A 14,719-nucleotide genomic window follows, 5' to 3' on the forward strand; every position below is an offset into this window, starting at 1 on the left:
TTTATAAATATACATGGTCTCACTTCAGATCTCAGTGATGTTCGTGTTCATCTACAATCTGCTAAGCTCCAGTTATTATCAATTTGCTAAGATCCACTTAACCTAAATAAAAGTTAACTGGACCTTAGCAAATAACCAGTTAACCTTAACTGGCTGGAAGAAATCTAAAAAATATCAAAACAGGAGTTTTCTGTATTCATTCTGTAACATGTACATAATATAGCATTTCACTTTAATATTTAGAACCTGCAAAAATAATTTTCACAATCATCTCAAGCATGACATTCAAATCCCAATTTAAACTTCAAAATATTGAAAATTACTGTCTGTATCAGTATTTTGTATGAAGTACACATCAGACATAATACTGTATAGTAACATGTCTTTATGGAATTCAAAAACTTGAATTTAAAGAAAAATTTAAGATTGGGAAAGCAAATAACAGAATTGATAACCAATTTAATATTAATAAAAAGAATGCTAAGTAATCACACAAATTATACTTTATTTTAAAAATTTATTCACAGTTCTCATAAGTATTAAACTTCAAAATGATCGTTAAATGGCTTTGCACTTTGTTCGCTTTGTGAACTAAGGTGGCAGTTAAAATTGACACTTTTATTCTCAGTCTTTCTTAAGCAAATGACATAACTTTAATGTAAGTCAGATCACTATTATAATCCACTTAACTCAAACAAGTTCCAAGCAAACAGATCAAATCTGCATGAGTGGTGATACAGTGTACTGTTGCAATCATAATATACTTAAACTGTAGGTCAAGGCTTCAAAAACACACCTACCCAATCCCCTGAAGGCACATTTTAATTTTCTATCATTGAAACCTTTCTGAGCCATCTTAATACAACAGCATATGCTCATTTTTGCCTTTTACTAAATTCAATTACTAAACATTTTACTAAATGCAAATTTTCATCACAGGATTTAATATTCGTAGAAACGAAGTTTGCACCATGTACAAAAATGTTTCCACAAAGAACACTAATAAATAATTACAGGCTTTTCCCCCCCTGCTATGACTATTTGATCTGCATAAGCAGTCTCTTAAAACTCTTAGTTAATATGACAGTTATGGAAAAAACAGTTATGCTTATGAAACATTTAAATATTACATATTATTCATCACAAAAAGATATCTTACCAAAAAAAAAAAAAACCAATTCAGAATCAGTTTGATATTAAGCTGTTTCGAAATTGGACAAAATCTTATAAGTCAGTATATTTCTGTAACCGAGGAAACAAATTACAATAATAAAATTTTAAATGTTTTGCAATTACAAAGAAGCTGAGGATCAAATGCAACAAACTATGCTTTTAAATTTGTGCTATTCTTTGTATAAAGTATATCTTTCAACTTTTAAATAAGATAAATGTAGATTCTTACGAAAGTGCATTCGGCAATTTTCAGTTAATTTTTGGTATGAGTAGGCTAATATAACACAGAATGTGCCAGAAATATCAGACAGTTCGCATTTATTTATTTACATATTCTATAAAAGAAATAATTGTTTCTTCCATATGTTAAGCATTTGTTGTTGGCGCTCATAAAATTCCTAGGGTTAAAAAAAAAAAAAACCTACTCAGCTGAATATACATATGTATGAATAGAAAATAAATACCACCAAAGATCTATAAATAGAATAACTTTTGATCACTGTTGCAAAAAGCAGAGCAAATATGTTTTAACAATGCTTATCAAAAAAGGAGATGACAAAAAAAAGGCCTAATACCTTTTGAATGTATAGTTTTGTAATATCAAGCAAACTTTACCTAAATTAATGTCACTTTCTGCAGTATTTTGGCACCAAAAGAAATGCACATTATGTCCATGTTTTTCTTCTCAAAGTAGATATAACGGCATACCACTATTACGGAGGGAACATTAGCTTACCGGCAGCAATAACAAAGTGTATGAAGTAAAAAGCCAGGAAGAAAGTCATGAAGAAATTATCTGGTAATGGTCTATACATGTTATTTTTCTTTCATCTAGAATAGTGCTGACTGTAAATGGAGGTTGTTATTAACCTGACAAGGACCATATACAGTTAAGTTACTCTCCTCTCAATATATCTTTAAACTTTTTGCAGTTTAAGTATTATAAAGAAGTATATTGAATATGCTAAAAATATGTGCACTGTACTTACTAAATTAATAGCCCATATCAGGTTATTTAAATACAGTTCCCCATTTCTGGTCAGAAAATATTTTTAGACTAATGGTAAAGTACAGAAAGTTGCTGATAAGTGAGCTCGGGCAAACATTCCAATTCTTTGTCATTATCATCATCAAATGCCTACAGTTCATTGCATTTTTAGTATAGAAATACTGCCACAGAGAGCAGTGTATTTAAAAAATGTAAACTGCTTCACATTTTAACTTTATCCTTTAGTGTTAATAGTGATGCATTATTAGGCCTTTTTACAGTGTTTCATTTTTATAAGCATTGCTAAAACCGGAATTGTTAAAATATGAGAGATGGATTACTGAGGTTGTTAAACTTAGTATATTTTAGTGGCATTTCAAGATTGATATTTTACGTAACGAAGATGTCAGCATCTACACAGAATTACTTGATTAAAGTTTGCAAAGCAATCCTGGAGCTTATGTCCATCCCTACACAATAGTTACAAAAACAAAATGAAGATACATGTCAGGTCAACAAACCCTAATTATTATTTTCTGGCCCACACATAAAATTAAATTTGTAAGTTAGAATTTTGAGAACAAGTTCTATATCATTCTTAATTATTATGAACAAGCCAAATGCTTTCACCTTTTCCTTAAAAAACCTTCATATTCATTTTCTTGATATGTATGTATAATTGCTTACACGTGCAGATGTAGTAAAATCTGCATCGCGGTTGCAAGCAAAAATTTATCAAGGACAATTGCATGGTTAATAAATTTGTTATACCTAGTTGAGAGAAATGCAAAAGTTCATTTGTCTCTCTCGAATTAATTAAATGTTTACGTAGTGGTGGTTTCTGGCTGAAAGCTTATGGACTAGTGAATGTTGCTTTTGTAGGTGGGTGCATATTGTTCATAATTATTATTGTACTCATTTGTATGAAAACACATTCCCAATTATTTAAAATTGAAGATTTTTTCATTATTGTTGCTTAACCAACCAGTCCATGCAACAGTAACAAAAGCATAACTAATTACTAGGAGCTTTTCCAAAACAATGAAGTAGCTTTCACAAACTATTTACTTCATGTCAGGGAAAGGCAAAAGCACGTGAGTGATGTACATTTTCAAAAGCATATTTGTACTTATAACATTATTTTGCTAAATACATTGTTGCATTTTTCTCTGTACAGCTAAAAAGAGAGAATGTTACGTCATGACAACTTTAAATTGTTAAATCCACCAGTTCAATTTTGGAGGAGGGATTCACTAATTTAAAGTATATCATTGTGATATATATATATATATTTTTTTTATACATAGTTTTCCATGATAAAGATATTGCAGTGATCTTTCTACATCTAATCTTATAACATTTGGTGAGGGAGAGAGAGAGAGAGAAGGGGGAGGGTTTGTGTAGCCTCCCCCCACCATTTTTTTAATTGAAAGATCATTAGCTAAAAGTTTGCAAAACTAGTAGCATATTTACAATTATAATAAACTAAGATGAAAAATAATAAAGGGAAAGGAACTTAGTGAAAGCTTTGTAAAGAGAATATTGAATTAAAAAAGCATAATTTTCCTTCAGGTGCAGAAATGCAGACTGGAGTTTTTAAATGACTGAAATGCTTACATAAGGCATAACTGTATCAATATAATAAAATGTAGCATATTTAAGATATTCACACATCTCTGATGAAAAGATTTAAAAAAACACTTTGTGAATATTTTCAAATTCATGTCAGGAACTCAAAGAAATATCTGAAATTCAGGAACATTAGCACAGTTACCTTTATTCAGTACAATTTAAAATTAATTCACTCCTCATTACCCACTGTTTTAAAAACAGCCCAAAACTTGACATTTCTCAAATTAAGCAACCAGAGTAAAGTTGGCACTCATTCTAAACATCTACAACATGTAAGTAATGATAGTAAAAATTAATAATCTTCTTACAAAATAAGTGATATATATATATTTATATAAATAATAGTCCTGAAGTTTTGTGATGGTGTAAAAAAAAAAAAAAAAAAAAAAAAAACTAGTTAGACGTTTACACAATATTAAGCAAATAGCATCCCTAATGTAGTGAGCCACTTTCAGAAAAAAAAAAAAAAAACTGCTTGATTATCACACACGAAATTGTAGAGGGCAAACACAAAGGTGCATATTGGGGGAAGGAAAAAAAAATTTCACACTAATGCTTTTAAAAATTATTGCTATATGCCAATTATAATACAATGGATGAACTCTGCTGTGCAACTACTTTCATTGCAAAAATAAAAATAAGTTGAGAAAACTCTTCACATTTTTACCCTTTTTTTTTTTTTGTCCTTATTTTGGCATAGTCAAAATTAGGCATTATATACAATATCTTCCTCCTTGTAAGTATTAATATACACTAATCTTTGTGAAAGTGTTATGTAAATCATTAAACCACTCGGTGAATACACAGTCCCAAAAGCCTTGATTAATTAAGGAATGATGTTTTAGACTTCAAATGAAATTCGTCTTCCATAACCCTACTACTCTTCACAGTAATTCTGGAATAGAAGTTTTTCAAGCTGATATCCAAAGCTTTGATGCAGGTTGCAGTCACAACGTCAACTACAGATTTTTTTTTTTTTTTTTTTTTTAAATATAAAATTAACATGAACTTAGAAAATTCAAAGTTATTTATAATGCAATTTGATTTATGTAAATCACTAAAAAAGGGAACAAATAAGTGATATCACTTCTGTACACTTCCTATTTCCTATCACTTTCTTAGCAAGTCATTGCAAGTGGAGCTGCCCTTTCTGTTCACTTCTCTTCTGGTTCATTTTCCAGAAAAAACAAAATGGTGCATATCTGTGTGGAGTAATTGGATGCACATGGCCCACTTATGGTATTCAAAGGCTACATTGCAGCTACTAGGTAATGAAGCCTGCTTCCTCCAAATGCAACACAGTTGCATTTATTCTAGCCTTGCTGAAGTCATGTGCTAGACACCATCTTTAAACTGAAATGATAGCTTTGGTTCTGCAGGCAGCTAAATCTGTTACTTGTTTGGATTTCTCTTGATTGTTTTACTTATTTTTTCTTCTTCAGCTAACTGTTGCCTAAATAAAGTTACTTTTTCTGAAAAATAATAATATATATATATTGTAAACACAACTAATAAGATGAAACAGGTTTCTATTTTTAACTTTCATATGGTGTATAATAACTATGACAAAGGATTAAAAATTTTAAATTTCATCTTTAACAGAAAATGCACATAAAGTTCATAAAGAATTATAAATAACAATAATCCAGCACTGCTCATTCTGTAAAAAAAAAAAATAATAATAAAAAATAAAATAATTTTTGAACAGGTTAAAAAAGTCCTTTTAACTGATTTAAGAGATATGCTATGCAGAGCTGCACCATAACCAGATAAAGTGCAGAATTCTTGAAATCAAAAAGGTGTGCTGATGTATATAATTACGGCATGGCTTTTGTCCATTTCCTATAACACCTCACACTTACGTAAGAAAAAGACAGTTCTTTTATTAGCACTAGAACTCTTACTGTAATTATAAGAACAATTTTGCCTTCTGCCTTGCACACTTCAGTTTGCTAGGTGGTTGAGCAATAGCAAATGGACAGGTATTATTAATTTTATATAGCAGCACACCTGAAGTTTCATGGCCAGATTATGCTGTATGCTACACATCTTGATTATGCTATATAACTTAGCTATATTTAAAACTTAGACATTCTCTCCATAACAATTAGTATCCCTTTTTTTTTTTTTTTTTAATTTCCCAGCATGTAATTTTCATTAGCAGGTTCTCAAATGACTTAATTTGATAGTATTTGTAAAATAATAAGAGGAGTTTACCTCAATATAGTATGTACAATACTTCTGTATGGTACTCTCCAGAAATTAAAACAAAAATATCGAAAAACTTACATTAGAGTAACAAATAGTTTTAAAAATAATTAAAAATCAATTTAACGCAATTAAAAATAAAATTAATTAAAATAATTTAACGAAAAAATTTACTGCCTTTTAATTAATTTTCTTATTTTTAATTGCGTTAAATTGATTTTTAATTATTTTTTAAACTATATTACTCTAATGTAAGTTTTTCGTTTTAATTTCTGGAGAGTATCTACGTACTATATTGAGGTAAACTCCTCTTATTATTTTACAAATATTGATATCAACGTAGAACGTATTCAGCATTACAGCTCTGGTTCATACTATCTAATTTGATAGTATAAAAACTACAGACAACTACAATGTGTGACACACTTGCAGATAATCATGACAGTGGATTAGGGCACAAATGATGTCCTTGTGGTTTGGATATTATGCTCTCCTACACAGGATTTTTTTTTTTATTTATTTATTATTATTTTTTTGCATGCATCTGCTAACATTTTCATTCTAAACAGTAGGGATTGTCAATCTAGCTACAATCACAGATTCCTCTCCCAACATTACAAAGGAGTGATCTGCAATTACGCTAAGCTCTGTACTTTCATGTGTCTGTATGGAATTAGAAGTATAATATACATTTTGTTTTCTTACAAGTAAGAAAACAAAATGTATATTATACTTATTTAAATAAATTTTTGCCTATCTCTTATGAAGAGTGCTGGATAAGACCTGTTTGAGAGTGAAACTACAGTAGAACATTGGTTATCCAGAATAATTATAGGGCTGATTTTTCTTTTTATTTTATTATTTTTTTTTTATTAACAGTAGGTAGTATTTGAGACAAATGATTATTACGCTACGAGAGTATTTCTGTCCATTTTCTTTACGTTGTATATCTGGTGAAACGTTTAGTCATTCGCTTAAGTGAATCAAATTTTCCATGATATATTTTGTTCTCTTCATTTCATATTATGTTTAGTTTAGCTCCAGATTCAGTAAGAATAATATCGGCCCCAAACTGTGCGATTTATTATTTTTCTCAGGGATTTTTTTTTTTTTTACGGTAAAATGTCAACAAAAAGAAACAGCACTGAAATGGGCAGAAAACCAGGAAGAATGTGATAAAATCAGATTGATATTATTAAGGAAGGAACTTGAGATTTATCAGAAAAAAAATAGGTCACAACAAAACAAAAAAACAATCAAACATTTTTAAAATAATTTTTTAATTACATTAAGTTTTTTCACACTATTTAGTCTTTCTTTTAGCTTAATACATTATAACAGAATTTATTTAATTTTACTTTACGGTCAATTATCCAGAAGAGGTCTGACATTAATTATTCCAGATAACTGATGCTCTACCGTATTAAAAAAAAAAAAATCTTTATTTGCCAAAAAAGAAATAAGAAAAGCATTATAATAAGACATGCCCCTGACAGGTGTATGCTTTATTATTAAATGGAGGAGCTTGGTTTATTAAAAAGTGGGATAAACAGCTTAAATATACATCTTAAATATACTAACATACTAATAATTTAGATAAAAAAAAAAAGAGAATATTTCTAGTAGAGCAACACAGAACAGGCATTATTTCTTAAAAATTATAATAATGAATAATTAATTTTCCTGAAATGTAATAACCACAAAGGCATTTGCTTATTTCTCTGTCATAAAAGTACTTTAATCTTTTATTTAATTTAATGATAGTACTAGCTATATAAAAATCCACTCTGGAATGTAACATTTATTTTCACATTTCTCTATACACACTGCACATTGTTATTATACTTATTTGTTTGCAAAAATGTCTGATTTTTTACATTTGCAAACAAATTGGTGGTACTGAAATTACAGAAGATTGTTTATTAGAAAAAACTTAGCCTAAATGCAACTAAGGCACTTGGGGTTGATGGCATGCACCCAGTTTGAGGGAGTTGGCGAGAAAGTTCATTGAACCATTAAGAAATTATGAAAGTATTACTGGACACAAGAGATTCCTTTGGATTGAACAAGTGACAACGTACTGCCAATCCATAAATGCAGTTCTCAGGGCAGAGTAATAAACTAGACCAGTCAATCTGGTTTTGGTGATAGGAAGTCATGAAGTTGATAACTAAGAATGCAATACAAGAGAATCTAGATAGAAATGGTATTCTGAAGGAAATGCAGCATGGTTTTGTATAAGGGAAAACTCGCCTAACTAATCTGTTTAGTTATTTTGAAGGAGTCACTTATGAGTTGGAAATAATTTTGACATTTATGTGGACTTTAGAAAATCATTTTGACTCTGTCCCACATAAGTGATTATTGTATAAGCTGGAACATGTTGGTATCATGGGTAAGATGGATTGCAGGACAGGAGGCAGAGGGTTGTGATGAACAGTTGTCTTGGTATTGGGATGGCTGATGTTCCAATTTTCTTAAATATCAGTGACAAAGGAATAGAGCAAGATTTGAAAATCTGCAGATGACATCAAGATTGAGAGAGTGGTGCCAATGACCACGTGCCAAGCAAAGTTCCTTCAGAATGAGTTGGAGCAGTGTGGCATTAAGGCACAAGTTACTGCTCTCAATAAAGGGATGGTTGAGTGGGAGAAGACAGAGTGGTTATTAGTGAACAATTGTCTTCATGGACTAATGTTATTAGTGGAATCCCCCAGGGTTCAGTGCTGGTCCCATTGATGTTTTCTATATTTATTAATGAAGGTATATCGGGCTTAATGTCTAAGTTTGCAGATGATAAAGTTGGCAGGGTGGTTAATGACAGTAATCAGTGTGAGCTATTGTGATATTGAGAAGTTGTGATATGCTTATGCCATGAAGATTTCATGGCATAAGCACATCACAAATATTGTTTCTACATTAAAAAACTGTGTTTTCTTTTTTCTCCATGTACTCTTCTTCTAAACAACTACTGACTATACAAATTTCATATCTGCTCGACCATGGAATATTGTTCCCAAATCTGGAGTGGTCTCATCCCCCATCCAAATCTCTCTCAGGCTTGTAGACTCCATTCAAAAGAAGGCAGTCAGGTTAATTAATGTCCCTTCTCTTGCAAAGTCTCTCCACTCTATCTCATAGATGTTCTGTTTCTGCTGCACACCTTTTCTATAGGTATTTCCATGGGAACTCTTCTTCTGAATTGGCATCCATAATCCCCCCTACTCTCTTCCAGACCAGCAATAAGCACGTTGCAACCGCTCAACATCCATTTACTGTCTAACTCCAAATTCAGAGAACCTCATTAGAACCTCTAGTACTAAGTACTAGAAGTTCTAATATCTTTTGTGTTTGGGCTTTTCATAAAAAATTACTTTCTGCAGTGGGGATTAAGGTCTAATGACTGCACCTATATTTTAAAATCAACTATGGTGTATACTTTGTGCTATACATTTTACCTTTCATTCCACCATGCTGGGACCATGGTTCTTTAATTCTACCTGTAGAATATTGTCTGTTCACAGCCAATCGGTGTGTGTGTGTTAAAATGACATATACTTTAATTCTCAACTAAATAGCTGATTTAGTTAACGAATGGCAATTCAATTCAAAGTTTGCTAAATCTCACCACACAGTCTTGGTGATGAAGTCATAACAACTAACATATTTAGTGATCTAGACACAATTGTTCAACATCTGTAGGATGTTAAGAAATACCATATTTTCTTGAATACCCTGCACACTTTTTCTTCTAAAAAAATGAAAGCAAAAATTTTGGTGTATGCCTTTCATTCCACTATTTACTTCATCTCATTCATCCAAAGCAAATGCCCATTAAAAACACTGCATTTTTACTAAGTGCAGTGTTTTTATTCACCTATCTAGCTATCCTAAAAGAAGTATGTTGTTTATTATCTCCATTTATTAAAATGTGACTTGAATATCATGCTATGTAAAAAATTAGATTCTCTCCTTCTGCAGTGGGGATTAAGGTCTAATGACTGCACCTGTATTTTAAAATCAACTATGGTGTATACTTTGTGCTGTACATTTTACCTTTCATTCCACCATAATGTGAATATCCACCATAATGTGAATCAGAAATAAGAATCTTTCAGGAGATTCTTATTTCTGAGTAATGTACACGAATCATTCAAATATAAGAATCATGATTTCTGACAGAACTGAAATAGATAAGAATGCCAATACTGTTTACTGCTCAGTGGAAAGAAAAAGCAATAAGTAATGGGGTATTTTTACCGTTGCTTTCTCTTATCCATGACCAAAATTGCCTAGGCTACTGCATATTGCTTGAGAAGAATAAATGTAATATGTAAGATATTGTGTATATGTTCTGTTAAACATGAATACTAAGGCATGTGTACATCTTTCATATCTGCAATAAGGCCTCTGAGGTTGGGATTATTCATACCACCAATTTTAAACACACACACCAACCGTTTATGACTGATTGAATAATGAAATAAAATAAAATAAAATGATAGAAAAGACTGTAAAATAATATTTACAAAAAACTTTTAATTATTTACAAAAAACTAAACTATAACAAAAGTAAAATAAGTAAATAAGTTAAAATGCATTAAAATATAAAAGCGATAAAAAGACTATAAAAAACACTATTAGAGCTTTCGGAGGTGTCTGCCTCCTTCCTCAGTAATAGTGAGACTTAAACGACACATCCTTAAATACCAGGTTCACGGCACACGTGGATGACCAGGCGCATACTCAACATTCCTTTCACTTGTACCAGAACCGGAAGTGGTCTGGACACGTGGAAATTTAAAACATTTATCTCTTGTCAAAACCACCGCCTCAAAAAGGGGGTGAAGCCTAACTCCCCTGTCTCTGTTCATACTATTGTTACCAGAGGATCCAATCCACAGACTTTCCAGCCACTTGTTTTTCCCAACAGTTGCCGAGCACTATTGGGAAAAACAACACCAGATCTCCCCCGACAACACTGTCATCCTTGACCGGGCGCATAGATTCTGGGACCGCAAATGGCTGGAAAGTCTGTGGATTGGATCCTCTGGTAACAATAGTATGAACAGAGACAGGGGAGTTAGGCTTCACCCCCTTTTTGAGGCGGTGGTTTTGACAAGAGATAAACGTTTTAAATTTCCACGTGTCCAGACCACTTCCGGTTCTGGTACAAGTGAAAGGAATGTTGAGTATGCGCCTGGTCATCCACGTGTGCTGTGAACCTGGTATTTAAGGATGTGTCGTTTAAGTCTCACTATTACTGAGGAAGGAGGCAGACACCTCCGAAAGCTCTAATAGTGTTTTTTATAGTCTTTTTATCGCTTTTATATTTATATTTTAATGCATTTTAACTTATTTACTTATTTTACTTTTGTTATAGTTTAGTTTTTTGTAAATAATTAAGTTTTTTGTAAATATTATTTTACAGTCTTTTCTATCATTTTATTTTATTTTATTTCATTATTCAATCAGTCATAAACGGTTGGTGTGTGTGTTTAAAATTGGTGGTACATCTTTCATGGTTAATGAAAATTTTAAAATTATTCGGGGAGGGGAATCAGAAATCACACTGCTGGTAGAAAATAAATTTGGATTTATTAACTTAAAAATTAAATTTTTAAGCCATGCATCTCATTTTTACTACAAATGTCTTAAAAAATGGGATGCATGGCTTATTATTCAAGGGTGTGGGTGTTCAAGAAAATACAGTGTATGATTTCCAAAAAGCATCAATTAGGATGTAGTGGATCTTCTTCCAGATTAACTGGAACATAACCTAACTTCTTTGGTGATTGTTCAAATCTTGTCAGTACCTTCCATTTCACTCTGATTCTCTCTCTCTCTCTCTCTCTCTCTCTCTCTCTCTCTCTGATATTTATGCATAATTAATATCATATCTGCATATGTTGTATTACTATTGTTTTCTGCAAAAACAGTACCTCTTTAGCAACTGTTTTAAAAACACATTGACAGAAGAAAGGCTGTCTTTTCACAACCTCTGTCCTATCAACTTTTAAAAAGTGATGACCTGATCAGCATTCATGCAGTCCTGCCCGTGGGACTCAAGATTCAGTGAATGTCAATAATGTGACTAATGGAAAAGTGTAACTTACACTTTTGTTCATTAACAATCAAGAAGCATAATGTAATTCTACATTTGTTGTAGAGAATCTTAAAAGTTTTTACCTTTAAACTTTACAAAAACATCCAGTTTATCAGATATTAAGTCTTCTAACTGTTGGGCATAGGCTGTAGGAGGAAGAAAAAAAAAGGTTAGAAAAAAAAAAAAAAAACCTGATAAAAATTTATATTTAATGCATATTAATTTTTTCCCCTTTTTTTTGTATTGCAAGAATTCAAACTTTACATTACTATAACTGTAGATACTATTGATAATATTACTGAACAGATAGTTTCATTACAATTGAATTATTTCAATTTTATCAATTTACTTTCATTTTTACTAACAAAAGAAAAAGAGAAAAAAAAAAAAAAAAAAAACAGCCAAGAGTTTTGTTTTAAATTAAGCTATAGAAATCATTGAGAGATGTTTATATAAATAAAATATATTACCAACAAGGGAAAGTCTCTGAACTTAATAGTTAGTTTTAATCATTTATTTTTATAATAATAAGGATATATATATATATATATAAAAAATGTAAAAAATAAAATGCCAATTTATTAGAAGTAAGAATACTCTAGTTTAAAATTTTCACAAAGAAAGACCTTTGCATTGATGTATTTTTTTACACCAATACTTCATTAATAACTAGTTCCAAATTCATATTAAAAAAAAATAAGAGATGAAACTTAATCCATGATCCAAAACACAAAAAAAACTACATATTTTAAAACCCCTTTGTTTAATCAGTTCAGAGTATAAACTGCATTTGAATTATGATACAAATTTTAATAGTTCATTAAAATGCAACAAAACTGATTTATACATATCTTTAATGTTCTAAATGTAATGGTACAACATAATGTGTACAATCTAAATCTTTCATAATCTGATGTTAATTAGATAATAAGGATGAAAAGTACAATTTAACTGCATTACCAAGAGAATTTAGTTAGGCACTCTAATGTCCTCGGGGGAATGAACTAGTTTGATAAGTCTGGTGGTGATGATAAACATACACACAAAATGATATATGTATTCCTGGACTTTTAAATGTAATGATAGTTACACCAATGATAGTTATCTGGAAGTTATATTTATGAATAATTTCAATTAAATCGCTTGCAATAAAAAAAGTACACCATTATTTATGTAGTGCATTAGCATCTAAGGCCATATTACACCATACATATTATATCTGCACGAGTGTTTGTTCAAGGGCAAATCTGCAAGCTATGAAGGCTGAAAAACCCAGAATAAGCCAAAGGGAAGAGGACTTACTCCTTCTGTCTGAGATCAGTTTATTACAGCCCCAACTGAAGAATTACAATAGTTAGTTTTTAATGGGATTCATACCCAGCCTTTCCAAATGAATGAAAAGTGATGACAACACTATACTATATAAAAGTGAACAAATTCTTTGCTGATTATTATGGCTAGTTTTATAAAGACTAATAATATTGTTGGTGTGTCTTGAGGGTTAAATAAGTATTATATGGAAATGTGCCAAAATAGAGGTATCAGTTGCTTTTACTTATTTATATTTTTTAATGTCATGTCAATGAAATTTCATTTCACCATTTGGTTCTGAACTAATTTTATAATAGTTTAATTTCAATGTCAAAATTTGCAGATGATGTAAAGATTGGCAGAGTCATTAATGATCAGTGCCAAACAGCACTCCTTCAGGATGACTCTGATTATGTGGGCTGCAGAGTTTGGCAACCAGGCATCTCAGAAGTTACCTGATTGAGGTTTACAAGGCACTGAGAGGAATTAGTAAAATGAATGAAGGTGGAATACTCATTGTTATAAAGAATTCCAGAAAGTTTTCTTTTATTTGTGTTTTCTTATCTACTTGGTGTTTTTTTTTTTTTTTTTTTTTGCCAGTGCAGCAAAAGCCTGTGGCTTCTTTGCACTATATAATGAAGGACAGAGAGAAAGATGGACATAGTAAAGATAATAGGTATATTATGCATATATGCCAAAGTGCCTAAAACAACTGGTAATTTTTAAAAGTCACTGGCATAAGTGGTAACTTACAATTTTTGTATCTAAAATAAAATGCAGCCTGTCATAGAACATTCCCTCCTTGGAAAACTGCTTTTTTATTCTACTTTATTTCAACTTTAAGGTTTAAAAATTTAGTAACGAATGGGCCTGGAATACTGGGGTCCATAGTTTATAATAACATACACGTAAGTTATAATCCAGTTTAATACAAATATATACTAACAAAATCAGTAGCTTTCGAGACACGTGTCTCTTCGGTATATTGTCCGCCTACATTCCCTATTATCCAGGCGTGTCAGGACGGATCTCGAAGGTCCTTAGAAGTTACAACATCAAATGTGTGCAATTATCCTGCAGGAACCTACGTTCACTTGTCTCCAGCATGAAGACCCCTGTCACACCTGTCTTACGCAGCAATGTGGTATATCGCATCACCTGTAGAGACTGTAACAGTTGCTACATAGGAGAAACATCAAGGCATCTCCAAGATCACCTCAAGGAACACGACAGAGCAATCTGGCTTGCCGAAACTGACCAGTCCGCGGTCGCGGAACATTTTTGGGCCACCAACCACGATC

At 31.4% G+C, this 14,719-nt stretch overlaps 1 protein-coding gene across 2 annotated transcripts in view; it reads right to left on the reverse strand.

Moving 5' to 3' along the window:
* Window positions 1–4,778: 4,778 nt before the first annotated feature.
* The window catches only part of Klp10A (kinesin-like protein 10A), a 198,469-nt gene continuing 188,528 nt past the window's right edge, over window positions 4,779–14,719 (reverse strand). For both annotated transcript variants that reach the window (XM_090371417.1, XM_090371416.1), the window contains exons 20-21: window positions 12,191–12,253; window positions 4,779–5,265 (exon numbers count right to left, since the gene is read on the reverse strand). In XM_090371417.1, coding sequence (XP_090227543.1) covers window positions 5,186–5,265; window positions 12,191–12,253 — 143 coding nt within the window. In that variant the 3' untranslated portion in view covers window positions 4,779–5,185. The remainder of the gene's footprint in view (window positions 5,266–12,190; window positions 12,254–14,719) is intronic.

The sequence above is a fragment of the Mastigoproctus giganteus genome, chromosome 4 (assembly GCF_048544385.1).
Source record: "Mastigoproctus giganteus isolate SK-2022 chromosome 4, ASM4854438v1, whole genome shotgun sequence".
Lineage (NCBI taxonomy): Eukaryota > Metazoa > Arthropoda > Arachnida > Uropygi > Thelyphonidae > Mastigoproctus > Mastigoproctus giganteus.